This window comes from Chiloscyllium punctatum, chromosome 7 (genome assembly GCF_047496795.1).
Source record: "Chiloscyllium punctatum isolate Juve2018m chromosome 7, sChiPun1.3, whole genome shotgun sequence".
Taxonomy (NCBI): domain Eukaryota; kingdom Metazoa; phylum Chordata; class Chondrichthyes; order Orectolobiformes; family Hemiscylliidae; genus Chiloscyllium; species Chiloscyllium punctatum.
The window spans coordinates 60,346,228-60,367,999 of NC_092745.1; the positions used below are offsets into that span (position 1 = coordinate 60,346,228).

General features: G+C 39.8%; 1 protein-coding gene across 1 annotated transcript in view; it reads right to left on the reverse strand.

Annotated features, from left to right (window-relative positions):
• Positions 1-1,109: 1,109 nt before the first annotated feature.
• The window catches only part of glis1a (GLIS family zinc finger 1a), a 393,292-nt gene continuing 372,629 nt past the window's right edge, over positions 1,110-21,772 (reverse strand). The window contains exons 10-11 of the mRNA XM_072573722.1: positions 17,625-17,795; positions 1,110-2,954 (exon numbers count right to left, since the gene is read on the reverse strand). Of these exons, the coding sequence (XP_072429823.1) occupies positions 2,818-2,954; positions 17,625-17,795 (308 nt within the window). The 3' untranslated portion in view covers positions 1,110-2,817. The remainder of the gene's footprint in view (positions 2,955-17,624; positions 17,796-21,772) is intronic.

The window sequence follows — 21,772 nt, forward strand, 5'->3', positions numbered from 1 at the left end:
AAAAACAAAGTTCCAAACAGCAGCAACTCAGCATGTGGCTCCAGGCCCAAGTCCAACAACTGTCCCATATTGCTCCAGCCTCCAGTCTGCTCCTCACTGGCACTCAGCAGCAACAAGGCAAGTCACGCTGTACCGGATGTTTTTCACCTCATGTCACTCTGGGACTTGGGGTTCCTCTGCTGCCATTGCTCTGAGATTCAGGATTCCCCTGGTGCCATCACTCCAGGATTCAGGATTCCCCTGGTGCCGTCACTCCGGGATCCGGCTTCCTCTGGTGCCGTCGCTCCAGGACATGTGAATCCTTTGCTGCCATCGCCCCGAGACTCGGGATTCCCCTGGTGCCATCACTCCAGGACTCAAGATTCCCCTGGTGCCATTGCTTTGGGATTCGGCCCAAGACTTGGCCCGTGCTCATTCTGCTGCTGCCTGGTGGACATGGCTTGCGTGCTCAGCTTCCGCCTGGTCTCTGGGCACGGCTCATCTCCCTTGACTCCTTTCTCCAAGTAGGGCTGATTAAAAGATTGTGGGCGGGCAGGGAGCTGACAAAATACTGCAAAGAGGGAGAAAACAAAGAAAGGAAAAGGAACTGGCAAGCAGAGGATCTCCAACTGGAGCATCTTACCCTGCCGCCATCTTGACAGAATTGGAGGTGAGTGTTGATACATAAGTTGGTCTCAAGGCATCGACGCTCGAAATTAACCACACATAATACAAAAACAGAATTGAGCAGAAATTTTACTAAACCATATCTGTATTGACAGATCAATCACAAAAAAAAATGAATGAAAGTAGTATTAATCGGAAATAACTGTGCAGTAGAACATATTACTTTGTGTATAAATGGTTGGGGTATAATAAGAGAGTTGACTAAATCCATGTGTGGTCCCTTGGGCTTGCTGCAGTTGGATCACTGAAACCTCAGCCCACAAATAATACCAATGAAGTATATTTTGCACATATGGTTCAGTATAAAATATGTTTGTAAAATGTATTTGCAATATTTGCAAACATATGTTGGATTGCTGTGAGGTCTGAAACAACAGTTCAGCATGTCTTTTAGGCATAGATGACAACAAATGTAATTCCATTAATGTGCTTTTAATTGTTCCTTCAACAAAAATATATAAAAATGTAAAATGCCATGAATACTCAAAACTCCTTACATTATGTACATTATGTTGACGCAAACATTTTTGTACAAAAAGAGGATCTGCTAGCTTTAAGAGACTGGGGACAATTGGATTTAAAATTAGCAAGTAACACATTCTTTACAAACCTATACCCATGATATTTTACATTGTCCTTAGCAAGAAAAACAAGTTATGAACAACAGTTACAAAACAGGGTGCTTTTTTGCACATCTGGATGCCTGAAGCATGAGTATCAAAAGTGCACAGCAACAATATATTTCATAGTATTTGGTTATCAAAACACTGCAAATGATGGAAATGAGGCAGAAGGTCCTAGAAATGCTGAGCAAGCCAGTGCTCCCTCTTTTAATTTTTCTCATGTTATGTGGATTCAACGCAATGCTGGTTAAGTATCTTTATGTCAACATATTTTTTGGATTTTGTGGATGGATATACAGCTGAACGGTCTTTCTGCCTCCAACCCTCCTTGCTTATCCAGGCTGGGGCCAACACCGATACGCACTGGCTTGCCTGCACCAGTGGCTAGTTTCCTTTGCAGCCAACAAATCTTGGCATGGGACATGAATTCAGTGCCTTTCAACTCAGAGGCAGGGAGCTACCAATTGTGCAGCTGCCAGTCCTTGCACCACAAGTTGGTCACTATTGATACAAAACCACTTTGAGTTATATAATAACTTTTGATCGAGTAAAATACCCAAAGCACTTCACAGGAAAATGGGCAAACAAGCCAAAGGTGTGGTGGTGAGTTATAACTAAAAAGATGGATGTTAACAAAGTCTTTGAGAGACAATAATGGGAGAAGCAATTGGAATTATGGCTGCACACATTAAGAATTAAATGAGCTTTGAGATTCCATTTGACCTGCTGTGCATTTCCAACATTTTCTGACTTTAAGTCTTATAACTTATGCTTAAGCAAAATAAAGAAATGGTTAAAAAAAACATGGAATGATCTTGAATAGTGGTGCTGCAATGCTACAGGTGTTGGTGTCAAGCCAAAATGGAATAACGGAAATGTGAGGATGGCCACAAATTTGAGGCTTGCCCTCCCTTTGATTGGGGATTGAATGTTTTTGCATAAACATTTCCGTGAATGAATGGGACTAGTATTTTTAGTGGATAAATTACATGTCATTAATCTAAATGATTTTCTCATTTAATTGTTTTACTATTCTTAATATTGCTACAATTTCTCCACTCTTTAGTACAAAACATGTAAAAATGCATTTTTTTTTCCTTTTCTTTATTTCAATTTTGAACATGGGATAAAATTAACAATTTCAATAGCGATCTTAGGCGATATGTCAAAAAAATGATGGGTTGGCTCCGACTACATGCTGACGAACAGAAAAAGCTTGCTGATGATGAGGCTTAAATTCACAATGACAGCTGTGCTGATCTGTCTGATATACACAGGGGTAACACTTATTAGCATTGTATAATAGACATGCACAGTAATGTGCTTATACACAATATCTACCTATCATTTCATTTTGGATGCTGAGCAATGGAGTTAGTATATAACCTATGGATGTTGGAATGTAATAAGATACATTGAATAATTCAGTATAATTGTTTAGTATTCAGTCTTTGTAAAGTAACTCAAGCAGAAATGTGACAAGCAGTTTTTAATCCAGTTAGGAAAACACAGAAGAATGAGATTGATTTCAGGTCTCTGTGTAGACAGAGGACAACTGACTTACAAAACGGTCAATGGTGTTGACCTGGAAGAGTCCATTGTCTTCTAACTCATTTCGCAATGTTTCTCCAAATGTACCTTGAAGTTCTGGGACAATATCAAAACCTGTGGAAAGAATTCCGCAAATATTTTCTTCAGGTTTTGTAATACTAATTAATTGCAATTTTGCACACTTGCACTCACAGCACAGAACCTTATAGGTTGAAGGATAGATCTAAGAAAGAAAGAAATCAGAAATGAAAACAAGTAGAGAGGTTTGGTAATGCTAGTTCACTAAGGAAGATACAGCTAAAAGACTGACTGATTTCTAGTTTCTCTGTCAAAATAGGATATCTGATTTAGACAATGCCAAACGTATTAAACTGGAAGATTCCATTGTTATGCATTCATTTTTATTATTATTAATCAAAGTAGAATACAAATGTAAAAAGTTAGACTTGTCTTACAGCTGTTATTTTGTTAAATGCAAGGTGTAAAATGCTTTTGAGAATAAATTTTGTAAAGAAACCAAGCTAGGCAAACTAAAACTATAAAACACCCAATAACTACAAACATGACTTTGTCCAATTCAAACAATATAATAAGTTTTAAAAAGGGGTACTTAATTAAACTTGGCATGGTATAAATTTGCTACAATTAATAGGTAGAATAATTCACTTCAGTGGACGTTACAATTCAGAGATAATATCTTGGCAAGGTCAAAATTACTACTTCTCTGTAATTAGAATCATGCCTAAAATAATTTGCAAAACAGTATCAACATGGATTCTGTTTACTTCAAACTAGACTCAAGAAGAAAAGCAAATAAATCTCTTTATCACACCATCAAATGTGAGATTTTTTAATATACTATATACTGTTTGTGTAATAAAATTTACCCAGCACCCAAACAGATTCTACTTAAAGGACAGCCAATACGTATTAACATTTGCTTGTCGAAATTTCTGGGGTCTTGGGTCCAGGGAGCAAAGTTTTCTTGTGTACTATATATAATTGTGTGTGTGTGTGTTTTAGTCATTTATTTTGTCTCTAACTTTCTGAATGTTATTTTGTTGTGTGCGTTTGCAATGTGTACTGTTCCTGCTGATGGAAATTAAAAGTAGTAGGGAAGAGGAGCAGGCACACAAGCTTTCTTTTGCTCTTTGGGGGTGACAGGAGGAACACAGCACCATGGCTTATGACAATTCTTCTGACTTACCAACTGATTATGCCCACAGCCACCACAGTGAAAAAGTGAAAGTTAGCCTCAGTTGAGCTACATCAGTCTCAGGAAATTATTTCACAACACATCTCACCAATACCAGTCATGATCCTCAATGGGAACCATCAAAATAAACTAATGTAAGAACAACTTACATTCACTTGTGACTGAATTTCTAGTTGATTTACTTGGAAAGTAGCTGAGAAAATTGATTTTTGGTCCTTGACTTTTCTGCCAAGGCAGGCAACACAAGACAGGAAAATTCAGGGCATTTATCTGAGGGGTTTGTTTGGAAGTCGGGGGTGGGGGGGAGGAGGTGGTGGGGTGGGGGGCTGCTGGGAAGTTGGCAGAGAATGACAAGTTTTCAGGCAGCAAGTAAAGAATGGAGTTTGGTTCTCTGTTGCCGGGTACATACTGAGGGTGATCACAGAGGCTACCACAATCCTGGCCTGGCGATTTAAAAGGTGTGTCTCAGTTTTCTGGGACATGACCCCAGTTGTTTCATTAAACATTTTCCATCTAACTTCAAACCTCACATGCCATACCAATTCCCTATATATAACAACCAAGGGGCCTGCACTCATTCCCAATAGTTACTCATATTTTCTCTGCCAATGTGTCTCCTGACATCTTACAGTCTATATCAATTTAGTGCCAATGCATGACACTCACCCAACCCAATCCCATAACCCCTTATAGTCTTTCTACCACTTAGTGCCAACTGGTGCCTCACACTCACCACCCTTTGTCCATACACTTATCAAGGCAACTCATAGTGTCCACCAGGGGCAGACCTCAGGAGCTACGTTGGGTTAAATAAAATAAAGTTCTAAATCTCACTTACAAAATTCATTACATAAATCCAATTCAGAAATAGTCATTCAATAGAATTAAATCACAACATAAAAAGCATATATTTATATTCATAACCCTCATCAAACGCAACTAATCCTTTAACAACAGCATTGAAGTCACATCAGTCAATCTGTGAACTATAAAGGAGAAAGTGAGGACTTCAGATGCCGGCGATCAGGGTCGAAGAGTGTGGTGCTGGTAAAGCACAGCAGGTCAGGCAGCATCTGAGGGGCAGGAGAGTCAACGTTCCTGATGAAGAGCTTATGCCCGAAATGTCAACTCTCCTACTCCGAGGATGCTGCCTGACCGGCTGTGCTTTTCCAGCACCACACTCTTCGACTGTGAACTTATAGAGGCCCACTATGACAATAATATGTTGTTGAAAGCAACCAACCATGATTAGTTGCCGTAGCCCAAAGAGACACTGGGCTGTTCTCTCTCCTTAAAGAGAGACGATGGTTGGTGGTTTAACCTGAGGATCATCACATCTCAGGCAAGGGTTGAGGTTAAGAATGTATGACCTTCATGGTGATCTCAGCTGGTGTGGAAATTGAACCTGTGGGGTTGGCATCATTCTGCATCACAAACCAGCCATCTAGACATGAATAATGACATCACTTAGGATTAATTCAACAAACAGCTATTGAAACTGCTCATTCAGATTTTTGTCCATTTTCAGGCACAGGCAAGCAGTTTTTTTTCCAATTATTCAAGGGTTAGCGACTTACATAACAGCTTGAGTTTGTTCAACTCTCAGACACAGGTAGGAAGACTTTAAATTTCTAAGGGACTGATCACTTGAATAACGTGATACTTCTGCAGACCTCATCTGTCCTTTGCATACATTTTTCCTAAGTGCTATGCCTTAAAGCAAATCCAACAAACACTGTCACAATCTCCATCACATCAGGGCAAGAAATCAGGACCTGAATCCACCTTACCGAGACAAGGATCAAATGATGTTGTTTGGCTCTTGACACCAATCTGAATCACACTGACCGTCTGGCTAGCTGTCAACTACACCCCCTCCCAAGGAATCTAAGGTGTTGTCTCACCATACATTTTTACAAACATGCGAGAGTATGAAGATATGGATAATGATGATGCAGGCTCCAATTTCTTTCCATCACATGCTTCACCAAGAATCTCTTCTGCTTTTACCATTGGTATGTGTTGGAAACATTCATAAGTTGGTACTCAACACTCTGTAGTTTTGGCTGACTCATGAATGTACCTTCCTTGAACATCAAGTGCTGGAGTGAGATTTGAACCAGAGTTTCAGTCTCAGTGGCAGGGATGGTGACGTTTAATTGGATTAGATTCCCTACAGTGTGGAAACAGGCCCTTCGGCCCAACAAGTCCACACCGACCCTCCGAAGAATAACCCACCCACCCCATATCACTCTGACTAATGCACCTAACACTCTGGGCAATTTAGCTTGGTCAATTCGCCTAACCTGCACATCTTTGGACTGTGGGAGGAAACCGGAGCACCCGGAGGAAACCCATGCAGACACGGGGAGAACGTGCAAACTCCACACAGACAGTTGCCCGAGGCTGGAATTGAACTCAGGTCCCTCGCGCTGTGAGGCTGCAGTGCTGACCACTGAGCCACCGTGCTGCAAAATCTGTTATGTCACAGATTTTGTTGACAAGTATTTGTAACTTCTTTAAGGATTCATAATTCCGACCTGTGGGTTAAGGCCCTGTTCCAGCAAAGCTGGAGTCTCTTTGAACTCAGCACTGACTTCAAAGGGCCATGCTGGATTTGAGTTTCCCACATATGGAAGTCCCATTCCTCCCTGCTTGAATGACTAGGATCTGTCAGTAAAAAGAGTGAGAATTCCTGTTTCTGGGTCCTGACTGCCATTTTGGAATGTTCCCAGAGTCTCCAGAACCCTGCAAGAATCCCCTTCTGGCCTTAAAATGTAAAGGGAGCTGTAATATTGATGAAACCTTATCTCAGATACTTCCTTGGTTCAGTGTCAGAAGCTATTTTTGTGAATTCCCGCTTGGTACAACCTGGAATGTATTGCTATCTGAAGAACATCCATGTAACTGTAGCAGATCAATCATCAAACAGATACTTTTGTCATGTGTTTGATCTTATAAGTTGTCATGTGATTTCTCGGACTTCAGAAAAGGGTAACAAATGCAATCAGTTTGTGGCTTAGGCTGTAAACTATGAAGAAGACACATTAAACAATTAACTGTAAAGTGATAAACAATAAATTTATAATGCCAACCATCTGTTTTCACCAAAGGCATCAATTACAAAGGGTCCGGTTAAAACATATTAAGCATGTTTGCTATTTTGTGTAGCCCCATTACATATTTGCTGATTTAAAAGCTTTCAACCAGCTTCAACTGACTGATGTTATCCAAAGTGCCCACTTCCTTACTATCTCCATTCGACATTAACAGTGCAGACAGATGATTGAAGCTCCATGAAGTGTCCATTAACTGTTTGCTGTTATAACAGTTGCGTGCAAAAGAATACAAGTTCCACATGTCCCAGTTTGTCAGCTTCCCAGCAGTTGGAAAGTGGAGACTTCAAGCAGCTTTGGGAATAATTTAGTTTTACCATCCACTATTTATAGCTGGCCGATCACATTACCATGAACAGTTGGAATGTAATTTTACTATTCATCTTCCTCAGAATATAGAAAATAAAACATTCACACCGTTGTACTAATGCTCAAAATAAAACCAAACCTGAGCACAGCTCTGAGCCATTGCCTTACAAGATAGCTCACCACTATGTTTTCATGAGTCTCTGCCTATGTCACTGTCTGGAAAATTCACTGAGGCTAGTAAAAATGACTAAAGATACTGCGATAACTCAGGATGTCCGACTGGAAAGGAACATCAATTTCGTTGAACACCAGAACAGAGCCACTACTATAGTTACAACAGCTATTTCCAGGCCGGAACAGACAAGTCTGCAGACCCAATCTTGGGTCTACTTTATTCATTGTTATATCTGGAAGTGCTATCATACACAACAGTTTCCCCCCACCAAATTACCATTACTTTTTTTTAAAGTTCTTAACTACTAACCACCACCAGGAAATTGATTTGAATATTTGCTGGGTCTGCTTTCTTTTAAAATATATATTGGGTCTGGTCATGATATTTTCTACTCAAACTGCTCAGAGCCTGTGGATCTGCTTCTTTTTATATCCAGAAGTACACTTACACACAACTAAACTTTCCCATTACTAAATCACCGTAACTTTTTTCTGTTTCTAACGATTAACCGTTACCAGTAAATCATGCACGTGGCCATTACATAATTACATGGGTCTTCTTTTTTTCATGGCCAGACATGCAATCACATGCAACCAAATGGTTCTTTTCCCCATCACCTAATTGCCATGACCTAAGCAACCTTCCCACCACCAAAAACACCATGGTTTCTTTTTCAACCTGCTAATCACCACCAGTACAACATCCGTGTAGCCAGTTGAATATTTACAAACCAAGCCATTATGGGCAATATAAACCATTGAAAGTGAAGGGGAGGGGTAGGGATTGAGTCTGCTTTATTAAATTCTTTAATTTAACCTATTTTCTAATCAGCCAGTTCAGAGATTTCACTACACACCCTGGAGCAGGTGGGACTTGAACCCAGCCCTCTCAGTACAAGGGTAGGGACTCTACCACTGCATTACACGAGGGCTCAAAACCTCCTAGTCTATTTTTCTTTAACCAATTTTTCTAATCAATCTGTTCAGCAATGTTATTACACACCTCTGGAGCAGGTGGGGCTCAGACTTCAGCCTCCTGGTCCATGGGTAGGGACAGTACCACTGCACAAGAGAGCCGCCAACCTCCTAGTCCATAAAGGGCTAAGGTGATGAGTTGCAGCCGAACAGGCTATTGCCTGTTCCTCAGGGAACTCCTACTCAATGAACTACACAAGGAGATTAATTAAAAAGTTCCCCATGGGCCTTACTGGGGTTATCACAGATACTTATGAAAAGGAATTCCATTAGGTTCTTCTTAATTCATGCACCCAAAATAACCTCACACATACAAACATATGTATAAATTTGGAGTAAAAGTAGCTATTCAGCCCCTTAATGTCTGCTCTGCCATTCGATAAAATCATGGTTGAACTGACTGTAAACTTGACACCGCATTTCCACTTACCCCAATAGCCACTGATCCCTTTGCTAGTCAAGTATCTATCTACTTCTGCCATTAAAAGTATTCAAGATACAATCTCCAATGCTATTTGGGAAAGACAGAGTTCCAAAGACACTGAACACTGAGAGAAAAATGATTCTTTCTCATTTGTCTTAAATGGGAGGCTCCTAACTTCTAAGTTATGCCCCATTGTTCTAGTCTCTGCCTCAAGAGAAAACATCCTTTCGGTATCCACCCTGCCAAATCCCCACAGGATTTTATATGTTTCCTTAAGGTAACCTCTTATTCTTCTAAACTCCAGTGGATACAGACCCAGCTTGTCGAATAGCTCCTCATAAGAACAAAATCTTACCACACCACTATCACATTCCACATATCAGTTGAGTGAATTTCTCTGAATTGCTTCTAAAACATTTGTTTTTTGCAAATCAGGACTTATAAATAATAGTGATTAATAATTTGTAAAAGCATAGTACTCAAGATTTGGCCTCAGCAACACTCTAAAGAATTGCAGCAAAACTTACCTACTTTATGTTCCATTCCCCTTGTAATAAGTAACAACAGTCCAACTATCTTCCTAGTCACTTGTAGTGATTGGAACTAGGACCAGGTGGATCTCATTGACTATGAGCTCCTTCATTGGGATTGTTAACCTGGGTCAATCAGGGAGCCCTGGCTGACAGATATAAACAAGAGATTCAGAGAGTCTCCTTGGGAGACTTGGGACTGGGTCTGAGCTGGCTAGTCAGAGCGATTGCACTGTACGCATGTAAGTAAAGGGGGCCTTGGTGACGGGATACCAGCCTCTGTGCAATTACTGCACTAACATTTTGCAGTTCATGTACAGAGCATCCAGATTCCTCTGAACTTGAGTTCTGAAATTTCTCTTCACTTAAATAATATTCTTCCTGTCGAAGTTGACAAGTTCATATTTTCCCACGCTACATTCCATGTGCCAATTTTTTTGCCCAATGACTAAACCTTTCCATATCCTTTTGCATACTCCCTATGTTCTCTTCACAACTTACTTTCCTACCTAATTTTGCATCACCAGAAAATTTAGCAATTCCACGGGGTCACATCATTGACATTAATTAGAAACAATTGAGGCCCAGACATGATATCTGTGGCACAAGCATATCCTACCAACCAAAAAAATTCATCTACAGCCATAGTCTCCTCTGTTCTACAATACTACTATTAATTCTACATCTCCTGCCTTTGTTTGTTTTACCAAAATGCAATATCTTACATGTATCCAAATTAAACTCCATCTGCCACTCCTCAGCCCATTGACCCAAATGATCAAGATCTCTTTGTAATCTTAAATAACATTCTTTACTGTCCACTACACCACCAATCTTGGTGTCATCCACAAACTTACAAACCATGCTTTCTACATTTTCATCTAAATCATTTATATAAATGACAAACAAAAGTGGACCCAGCATCAATCCCTGTGGAACACTACTGGTCTCAGGCCTCCAGTTCGAAAAACAACTCTCTACCATCACTCCCTGTCTCCTACCTTTAAGCCAATTTTGTATCCAATTGGCAAGCTCACCCTGAATCGCATGTCACCTAACATTACTAATTAGTCTATCATGCGGAACCTTGTCAAAAGTTTTACTAAAGACCAAGTAAATGATGTCTACTGCTCTGTCTTCATCAATCTTCTTGGTTACTTCCTCAAAAGACTCAATCAAGTTTGTGAGATATGACTTTCCCTCACAATAAGCCATGCTGACTATCCCTAATCATTCCTTGTCTCTCCAAACACATAAATCTTGTCTTTCAGAATCACTTCCAACAACTTACCCACCACCAAAGTCATACTCACACCTGTCTTCCACTTACATCCCTTCTTAAACAAAGGCACAACATTAGTCACCCTCCAGTCATCCAGCACCTCATCCATAGTAATAGATGATACAAATATTTCTGCAAGGTGCCCCACAATTTCCTCCCTAACTTCCCACAAATTCCTGGGATACACTAGGTCAGGTCCCGCGGATTTTGTCCACCTATCGCTGGCCTATTCCGCGGTCACTGTTCTTGTCAAACTACAATATCTAGTTGCTCTCCTATCTTGTACTGGACTATGACTACAAGATCTTGCCATCCTATGGTGAGTTCCTTTCACCAGCCTGTGAACTTTTCCTCGGACTGTGCTTGCTTCCAAGTTTCAGAAAATATTTCTGCATTTTCTGGGCTTCCACATCATATTGCCAATGCATAGATCTTACTTTCTGCTCTTCCTGTTGCAAGTTTAGCCATTTTTTATATTTGCCAGTGGACTTCCCAACTCTTTGTAATGGATCCTTCCATTGAGTGGCTCCTTCTGGCTTATATGACATTCTACTGCCAACTTGTGATAGTTGACCTCTGGGAGAAATAATTTTATCCTGATCTTCAGTATCACTCTGTTCATATTAACTTAATCCTTTATCTGCCATAATCTGCTCTTCATAATCATCCAAATTATGTGAAGGGCAGAGGCTTCGTCGTTTTGTATGATTTTATTAGACTCTGTAAATGTATCATCTGTGCCAGTTAACCTTGTGAAATGCACTCTGACAGATTGATTGTCATGTTTTAAAATTATTGTTCACCAATTCCTACTTATAAACTTGCCTGAACCTTCCCACTCTTTGTATCCTTCTGGTTTGTGATATATTATGTCCCACAAATTACATTTATGGTCTTCCATGATGAGCAAGGCTCACCAAGTTTTCTCTGAAACTTCAGCTTTAATTAATATTCTTCTTTACTGAGTTCAGATGCTCAGAAGAAAGTGGAGCCAATTGAATCCCTTCCCAATCAAATATTACAGAAGGAATTCTTGGATTTCTCCTGGGGAAAAAGAACTGATATGGATTGTAGCTCTCAACCATTTGCATTGAGTTCTTCATGTGGACTGCCATACCAGACCTGATGTTAGTTTATAACTTACAATTTCCATACCTTCCTCAGTGTACAACTGTTGACCCTCGAAATGGTAAATGCATAGCAACATATCCATTTCATTTTTCCACTTATCATCAAAATCAGCTTCACAAAACATCAATGTAAATCAAATCCTGACACTTTATACTTTGTTTCAGTGACTCCTCTCCAAAGTAACTCTTGTTGCTCTTTTAGTGTTGAATGTCTCCCCTGTTTCTCATACCAAACATCAGACACAATCCTTGCTTTAAGTCGCTCTGACTTAACATTAGTCAGTTAATAGTAAGTATTCACACTTAGCATCGGAACTTTAATTCGAACTTTGCTTTCCACTGGATGAGACATAACGTTGCAGGACCCAATGAATGCAGCATGGCATAGATCCTGCCACTTTCTGACTCTCCTTGCCAGATTCCCATTTGTTAATTAAACCTCCCAGCTCCTAATCCTCATAATCCTAGTCACCAACCCTCCTAGCCAGCCTTCCTTTTTGCCAACACTCCCTCTCAGGGCTCATCTCCACAACGTTGCAGCTCAAAGTTGCTCTCACTCTAAAGTTTATCCTTCTGCCTCTCGCCATTCATGTGGATTCAGTTTGCATCTATCAAGTAAAACAACCTTGCACCATCAAATGCATGTCAGCTTTCTAATTTGAGACAGTAACCTATGATATTAACCATCTGATATTATTGTAACATGAACAGAACATAACAGTAAGTTTCTCTTCCTGCCTCTTGCCATTCATGTCCTCAGCCATTACTCACAGTAAGGGTTCAGGAGAAGTAAGTGGTTACTAGAAGAGTCAACCAGCAACTTGGAGGGTCGAGACTATGATATGTGGCAAGTTGTAAGTTCAGTGAGTGGAAGCAGAGGCAACAGGAAACAAGAGAGGCATTACACAGGAGGCAAATGGCAAGAGCACATTTTATATTTTTAAGTTTGTTTTGTTTTAAAAGTTATGTAATTTACTGACATTGAAATGCAATATGTACAGTATTTCATCTGACATTGTATTGCTTTTTAAAATTTTTTTTATTTTGAGGACAAAGGTCCAATAAAACTTTACCACCATTTTTAAGTTGGTTGGAATAGGAAAATATAATTCATTTAGCATTGCTTCACTTGAAGTTGCACTTTTTTAGGAATGCAAACACAACATTGAGAAAAGACTTCCTGTACAGTCTGCCAACTGCACTGTGCAATTTTTTCATCACAAATATCAGAACACAATGTGGAGGAAGTTATAAATTTCAACATCCTATTTGCATTTCTGATTGTTGTCTTGTAGTTGCCTGATACGTTGAGCATTAACTCTATGAAGACCCTAAGGTTTCTTTTGACATGACCTTTTGGTATTTATGGCCCAGATATTCTGGTCAGCAGTAATGCTGCACGCATCGTCACTGCCCACAAAGATTTCTGCACCCTGAACGTACTGTGTTATTTCAGCTGGGACTTTGAACCCAGTAATGGATTGGTGCAGCCAACAAGGACTGGAAAAGATAAGTGACAGGATGTCCCATCCACTTATGACACAGCTGCTGTATTCAAGTTGAGTTTCTGAAGAGTTTCTAAGATGTAGACAGATAGATGAATAACTATGCAGTTAGGTCAGGGAGTAAAGAGGCAGTCAGATCAACATAGGAACATATCAACAGCAGTGAGCCATTCAGCCAGTTGAGCCAGCTCCACCATCCAATGGGATCACGATTGATCTGCAGCTGAAATCCATACACCTGCTTTTGGCCCATTAATACCTTTGCTTAACAAGAGTTTATCACAGATTTAAACTTAACAAAGGTGGATATGGGAGTAACCTCAGGCTGTGTTTAACAGGGTGATTGGTTTGGGTCGGTTTGGGTCGGTGGGAGTAATGAGTCAAAAAGTGTGGTGCTGAAAAAGCACAGCAGGTCAGGCATAATCCCAACATTCCTGATGAAAGGTTTATGCCTGAAATGTTGACTCTGCTCCTCGGATGCTGCTTGACCTGCTGTGTTTTTCCACTGCTGCACCTTTCAACTCTGACTCTCCAGCATCTGCAGTCCTCACTTTCTCCTCATTGGGGCTAATACTGAATGAGGGGATTGAATTAGAGACAGGTAGTCAGGTCAAGGGAGTGATTGGGAAATCAGTTGTGGTACTAATCTTGGTTTTGTTGGCTAATTTCTGATGTAGACCATATTAAGGATAAGGATGTAAGAATCCGAAATGGTTAATACTGATGAGTGCCTTAAGCAATACTCATTATGATCAAGACAAAATGACTTTGGCGGTTAACTGCTTAGGATCATAAAAGAACAAGGCCTACTATCCAGGTTCTCTTCATAGTTTCTGTAACCATGTCTATTATATCAGTGCAAAATGTATTCAGTAGCTAACATGCAATAAATTGCACTTGCTTAAGAGTAGATTTCCTTCTCATCAGACTGTCTTCTGCCACACTGGACAAAAGGTGCTTGGAATTCCTTGTAATTGATCAGTAATAGTGCAGACGGCTTCAAAAAGCAAAATGGTCTGTGGTGAGTGAAACATTTTTCAGGTAAATATCCACATGAGTTCAACATAGCTAGCCCAAGGTTCTGATGCTGAGCTGAGAGTTATAGATTTTCACAAGGATCTCAGGCAATTAAAATCAGCCTTTTGCAAGTTAAAACTTCCTGGATAATTTCAGCATGTTTGTGTGTTAGGACTTCCAGTACAATTCCACTGGTACAGATGCCAGAAGATGTAGGCCAACAGTTTATCCTGGTTGTAATTCTTTGACAGTCAGTAACAGGCTGGAATATTGTGTGGAATTACCTCTTGTCTAAACTGCATGGTTTGTGCAAACGTAATTCAAGGCATTTTGTCCCACACGGATTTACGCAAAACCAAAATCCCTTCATATTGTCACAAATTGTGGGAGAATAATATTGCAACATCATATTAACCAAAACTGAGCTGCTACAAATGCAAGGCTTTTATAACAGTATATTCTTGGACTATCTCTTTAATTTGGGGTAAAATGGAGGGATGAGGAGGTATTGTGTCAGTATATGATCTTGATGAGGCCACTTTTAGAATACTGTGTACAATTCTGGTACCCTTCTATGGGAAGGATGTTGCTAAATTTAAGAACATGCAGAAGAGATTTACAAGGATGTTGCCAGGGCTGGAGAGTTTGAGTTATAGGTAGAGACTGGATAGACTGGGGTTTTCTTCCCTGGAGCATCAGAGGCTGAAGGGTGACCTTATAGAGGTTTAAAAAATCCTGATGGATATGGATAAAATGAATAGCCAAGGTGTTTTTGCCTGAGGTAGGAGAATCCAAACCTAGAGGGCATAGATTTTAGGTTAGAAGGGAAAGATCTAAAAAGGGCCCAAGTGGTAACTTTTTCACATGGAACGAGCTGCCAGAGGAGATGATGGAGGAGGTTATAACTGCAACAGTTAGAAGATATCTGGGTGGGTATGTGAATAGGAAGGGTTTAGAGGGATATGTGCCAAATGCTGGTAAATGGGACTAGGATAGACTGGGATGTTTGGTTGACCGAAGGGTCTATTTCCATGTTGTATGATTTTACGACTCCATGTGACTTGTTCTGAATTCTACTGACAGCAAGTCAGAATGTTTTGGTCATTGTAGATTCAAGGAGAACATGGGTTGCCTTACTGGGAAGACACTGCAAAGTGTTTGAAAAACATGGTTTTATATATTAATATTTATTTTAGCATTTTGAGTTTTAAGCCAGTGTGTTATTTGTGTTGATCTATTTTTGTAAAGGGGTTTAAAAATGAATTAGGTCAGTTTTTACAGAACCATGATTTTAAAATCAGTCTGTCAGAGACAGCAGGTGACCACAAGGACCCCTAGACTTTTAGATTAGGTTCCCTACAGTATGGAAACAGGCCATTTGGCCCAACAAGTCCACACTGACCCTCTGAAGAATAACCCACTCAGACCCATTCCCCTACCCTATATTTACCTCTGACCAAAGCACCAAACATGATGGGCAATTTAGCAATTCACCTAACCTGCACATCTTTGGATTGTGGGAGGAAATCCTCGCAGACACAGCGAAAATGTGCAAAGTCCACATAGACAGCTGCCCGAAGCAGGAATCAAACTTGGGTCCCTGATGCTGCAAGGCAGCAGTGCTAACCACTGAGCCACCGTGTCATCAATGGAAGATTTATTATCATCAGGTCAACAACAGGAGAGAGAAACTATTAGTCTATTAACTATAGCAAAATCTAAGATGACATGTATTTTAATTGAATTAAAAAGGTTTGGAAGGAAAGCTGACTGGAATCAGAAACTGGTATGGTCTTTTCTAGAAAAAGGAGATTGTTCAGAACAGTTAAGGAAATAAGTTACTTCACTGAGAAAGTGTGGTTTTTGAAACTTCCAGACCCAGAATGTTAACTCTGCAAAAGACTGAGAAAATCTAAGCTCTCAGCTGTATGAGTGGTCAAGGGAAAAGCCTCATAGCTCCCAGGATCAGAACTGAGATAAAGCAGTTAAGTCAAACCTACAGATCTGACAAGGGAGGTACATTTTTTTTGAGTTAACTGTGATATGATGAGTTAGGGAATAGATAAGATTTTATTTTGCCATGTACCTTGAAATCTTTCAAACTATTGTTTTAATTTTTTTGTTTATTTTGTGTAATATTTTTTCTTATTGCTCAAATGAAATCTTCAACCATATGTGATTAATTTTCAGTGAAAGACTGCTACCTTAAATTAAAGAAGAAACAAGATATGATCTATCGGGCCGGTGTTCATTCTGAGATCTTACTTACCCAACGCTTAGATCATCTGGGATTACAAGAGTTTACGCCTGCAGACAATGGGAAAAGCATTTGTACAGATGGTGGATAGATTGTTAGTCTCCAAAGTCCCAGGTAAAAGTCAGGAATGCAAGATTTTTTAAATGGTTATACTGTACATCTGTTTAATTTTTTAAAATATGGGATGGAAAGATGAAAAATTGTTAATTGGCATTTCTAAGCAAAACATGGCAATGATTTACACATTGTCATGAAGGCAGATTTTGAGGGGGGTTCTTTAGGAGTGTTTGTAGAATTGCCTGCTGGGTGTTTACTTTAAAAAGATACAGAAGCTCACAGGCAGTTTCAGCTTGCAAGAATCTAACAGAGAGCTGAGGGCTAGAGGCAGCATGTTTCTATAGTCCAAAATGCAAAAATGTGGTTAAGAGCTCATGTTCAGATTGAAGAGACCAAGTTCTTAATGAATTATACATGACTGGAAAATTCCCCTAGTTTGGGTAGGAGGAGAAATATCCAGGTCAACCCTCATGTAAAAGCCAGTTCAAATTCAAACTTATTTGAGAAAAGAAACAAATGCTGTAGCTAACTGTCAGTTTACCCTAGTTCTGGAAGAATGGAATATCCACATAAAAAAGAGATTTATGATTTTAAATTGTGGATTATTTCAGTAGTTACAGTATAAAATGTCTATTAAGACATAGTTTAATTAATTTTCTTAAGTCTTTAAAGCATGAATTCTCATCATATCATCCTTCCACCCATCCAATGGAAGTTTTGAATTTTTCAGTTATCAGTTTCTACAGGATCATAACCACTATAAGGACAGATATCTGCCTTATTCTTCTTTACCTGATAGACTGGCATGTGCAATTAGTGAATGGTAGCCATTTTGCCGAGCTGCTCCAGGACAGTGAGAATCATCTGCTGGATGGGAATTGTGAATAGTTGTTTGCTCCATTGTTCGAAATGAATCACCATACTGGAAGGTATTTTGCATGGTGTGAAAGCTTCCTTGGTAACCTGGAAACATAGAACAATTGCAGCACTGTTATCAGATTTTATGCTTACTTCAGAGCTAACTATTTATGTCCATAAGAAATCTAAAGTGGTTTACATTTTGCTGTAAAGGACAAATCCTGAATGAATTATGCAAACACTATTTTCAACAGCTGGGGAAGTAATATGGTCAGTATGCTAGCACTCCTTGGCTAAAGGAAGGAAAATGCTACACAACATTTGCATTTGCTGTTTTTCACTATGATTCTAGAAGTGCCCATGGACCTAACCTTGCCTTCTATTTTCTCTCATTTATATTCTATCCCTCAATGATATTATCCAAATAATGTCAGATACAGTTTGTACAAAAATAGGGAGATCTTGCTGAAACTATACAAGGCACTAGTTAGTCTACACCTAAAACACAATGGGAATTGTGAATAAATGTTTGCTCCATTGTTCTAAATGAATCACCATACTGGAAGATGTAGTGTAGAGGAAAAACCAGGCATAGGAGAGCATATTCAGGACAGTTTCCTAGAACAATGTTGTGGATACAACCATGGATTAGGCATATTTTGGATATGCTAATGTAAAACAAGGCAGATTTAACAAACAATCTCAGAGTACAAGATCGATGAGGAAACAGTGCCCATGAATTTAGCTTTCAGGTCGAGAGTGAGAAACCTGGGGAGGAAACAATTGTGCTAAACTTAAATAAGGGCAACTTGAAAGGAATAAGGACAGACTTGCATGGACTGGACTGGAAAAGGAGGTTAGCAGAAAAGATCATTGATGATGATGATGATGATGATGATGCAGCATGGTATGGTGACACAGTGGTCATGAACCTGGGTTCAATTCCAGCCTTGGGCGACTGTCTGTGTGGAGTTTGCATGTTCTCCTCATGTCTGCGTGGGTTTCCTCCGGGTGCTCCAGTTTCCTCCCACAATCCAAAGATGCGCAGGTTAGGTGAATTGACTGTGCTAAATTGCCCATAGTTTCAGGGATGTGTCGGTTAGGTGCATTAGTCAGGGGAAATGTAGAGTAATGGGGAATGGATTCTGGATTAGTGGTGCTGGAAGAGCACAGCAGTTCAGGCAGCATCCAAGGAGCTTCGAAATCGACGTTTCAGGCAAAAGCCCTTCATCAGGAATGGATTTGAGTGGATACTCTTTGGAGGCTCAGTGTGGACTTGTTGGGCCAAAAGGCCTGTTTCCAAACCACAGGGATTCTATGATCGGTGGCAGATGTTTAGGAATATAGTTCATACCTCATAACAAAGATATTTCCCAGTGAGGAAGAAGGATTCTAGGAAAATGATATTCCATGGTTAACTATGGATAATATCAAAATTGAAATAAAAAAACATTCAAAATGATAAAGATTAATGGCAAGCCAGATAACTGAAGAAGTTTTAAACACCATCAAAAGGTAACCAAAAAATAGGAAAGAAAATAAACTTTGAAAGTAAACTAGCAAATAATATTTTTAAAAAGTAAGAGCTTCCTTAAATATGTAAAAAGGAAGAGAGAAGCCAAAGTGAAAACAGGTGTGGTAGAGGTGGAAATAAAAATGGTGAGCCAGGAAATGGCAGTGAAGTTGAATAAATACTTTGCATCAGTGCAGACGATGCTACTAATGTTGCAAAATTGCTAAATAATCAAGGGGAAAAAGGGGAAGCAAATACATAAAACCACTTGATAAAAGCTCTAGGGAAGCTAATGGGCTAAAGGCAGATACATCCCTTGGACTTGTTGGGATGCATCCTAGGATATTAAAAGGATCTAGGAAAAGAGATTGGGATGGGCTGGAAGTAATCTTTCAAGAATCTTTAGATACCTAGAAAATCAGAAAAGGGCCGATGTGACACTTATTGTAATAAAGAGGAGACAAAATGTTGATAACTATAGGCCAATTAGCATATGTCTATCACTAGGAAAGTGTTAGAGATGATTATAAAGGATGCAATAGCAGAGCATTTATTAGAATTAGTTGAGTAGGTTAACAAGCAGGATAGATAAAGACAAAGCAGTATGTGTAACATATTTAGATTTCCTAAAGGTATTCAATAAGAGATTGCACATAAGGCTACTTCATAAGAGCTCATTGTGATGTGGATAGTTTATTTGCGTGGCTAGAGGATTACTTAACTAATGGAAGACAGAGTTGGGATAAGAGAAACATTTACAGCATGGCAATCTGTAACTAGTGGAGTGTCACATAGATCAGTACTAGACCCATAATTATTTACAAAACATATTAATGACTTCGTTGAGAGAAATGGATGAAATATCGCCAAGTTTGTGGATAACCCAAAATAGGTGGGAAGATGAGTAGTAAGAATATCCCGGAGTCTACAGAGGAATTGAATACTATGAACAGTTTGGTGCTAATAGAATGAAAACATTGATATTGCAGGCAGTCGAGAGAGGGTTTGCCAGGTTGATGCTGAGTGTGGAGAGAATTTGTGTTCTTTTTTTTAGCACTGCACCACAATGGACAGAATTTTGTATGACAGGTTAAAAGTACTATAGGTTTCACCTGTACCTATTGGAGTTTAAAAGAATGAGAGGTTACTTTATTGAAACAAAACTTTTAGGGGGCTTGATATGGTGAATGAAGAGAGCTTTTTACTAATTGTGAGTCAGTCTAAGGGCACAGGGTGTAATCTCAGAGTAAGGGGTTATCCATTTAACAATTGAGACAGAATTTCTTTCACAGGGTAGTGAATCTGTGAAGTTCTTTCCCACAGAGTGTTGTGTCATTAAGAACATTCAAGGCTGAGACAATTTTAATCAGTGAAGGGATAAAGATTAGGAAGAAAAGTCAGGAAAGTGGGTTTGCAGATTGAAGGATCAGCCATGTTCTTATTGAATGGTGGAGCAGACTATGGGCCGAATGGCCTACTTCTACTCCTGCATCTTATGTTCATTGTCTGACACTTGTGTGGTGCAATGCCACTTGTCAGCCCAAAGCTGGTCTTTGTCCAAGTCTTGGAGCATTTGGACGTGTACTGCTTTTGTATCTGAGGAGTCACAAATGGTGCTGAATATTGTGCAATCATCAGTGAACAGCCTCACTTCTAACCTTACAATGGAAGAGAGTCACCAGTGTAATAGTTGAAAATGGTTCAGTCCAGAACACCACCCTGAGGAACCGCTGCATTGATGATCTTCGGTTGAGACACTGAACCCAAATAACCACAACCATCTTCCTTTGTGCACAGAATGAATCTATCCATCAGAGAGTTTTCTACTTGATTCCCATGACTCTACTTTTTCTAGGGCTCCATGATGGCATACTCTGTCAAGTGTGGCACTGATGCCAATGGCACTCGCTCTCACCTCAATTCTGCAGGTCTGCTCTTTTGTCCATGTTTGAACCAAAGCTGTAAAGAGATCAGAGTCTGAGTGACCCTGGTGGAACTTAAACTGGGCATCAGGTTATTTCTAATCAACTGCTGCTTGATAGCATTGTTGATGAACCCTTCAATCACTTCATACATGATTGAGAGAACAGAATGAGGGGGTAACAATTGGCTGTATTAGATTCATCCTGCTTTTTGTGTACAGCATATACTTGGGCAATATTCCATACCGGGTAGATGCCAATGTTGTAGCTTTACTGGGACAGTAGTTTGACTAAGGGTGCAGCAAGTACTGGAGTACATATCTTCAGTACAATTGCTGGAATGAGTTCAGGGCCTATAGCCTTTGCAGTATTCAGTGTCTTCAGTTATTTCTTGATATCACATCGAGTGAATCACATTGGCTGAAGACTGACTTCAGGGACGCAAGATGGCACCGGCAAGCAAGACGTTAGTTTGACGTGTGTCTACTTCAACACCAGGAGCATCCAGAATAAGGTGGGTGAGCTTGCAGCATGGGTTTGTACCTGGGACTTCAATGTTGTGGTCATTTCGGAGACCTGGATAGAGCAGGGACAGGAATGGTTGTTGCAGGTTCCAGGATTTAGATGTTTCAGTAAGAACAGAGAAG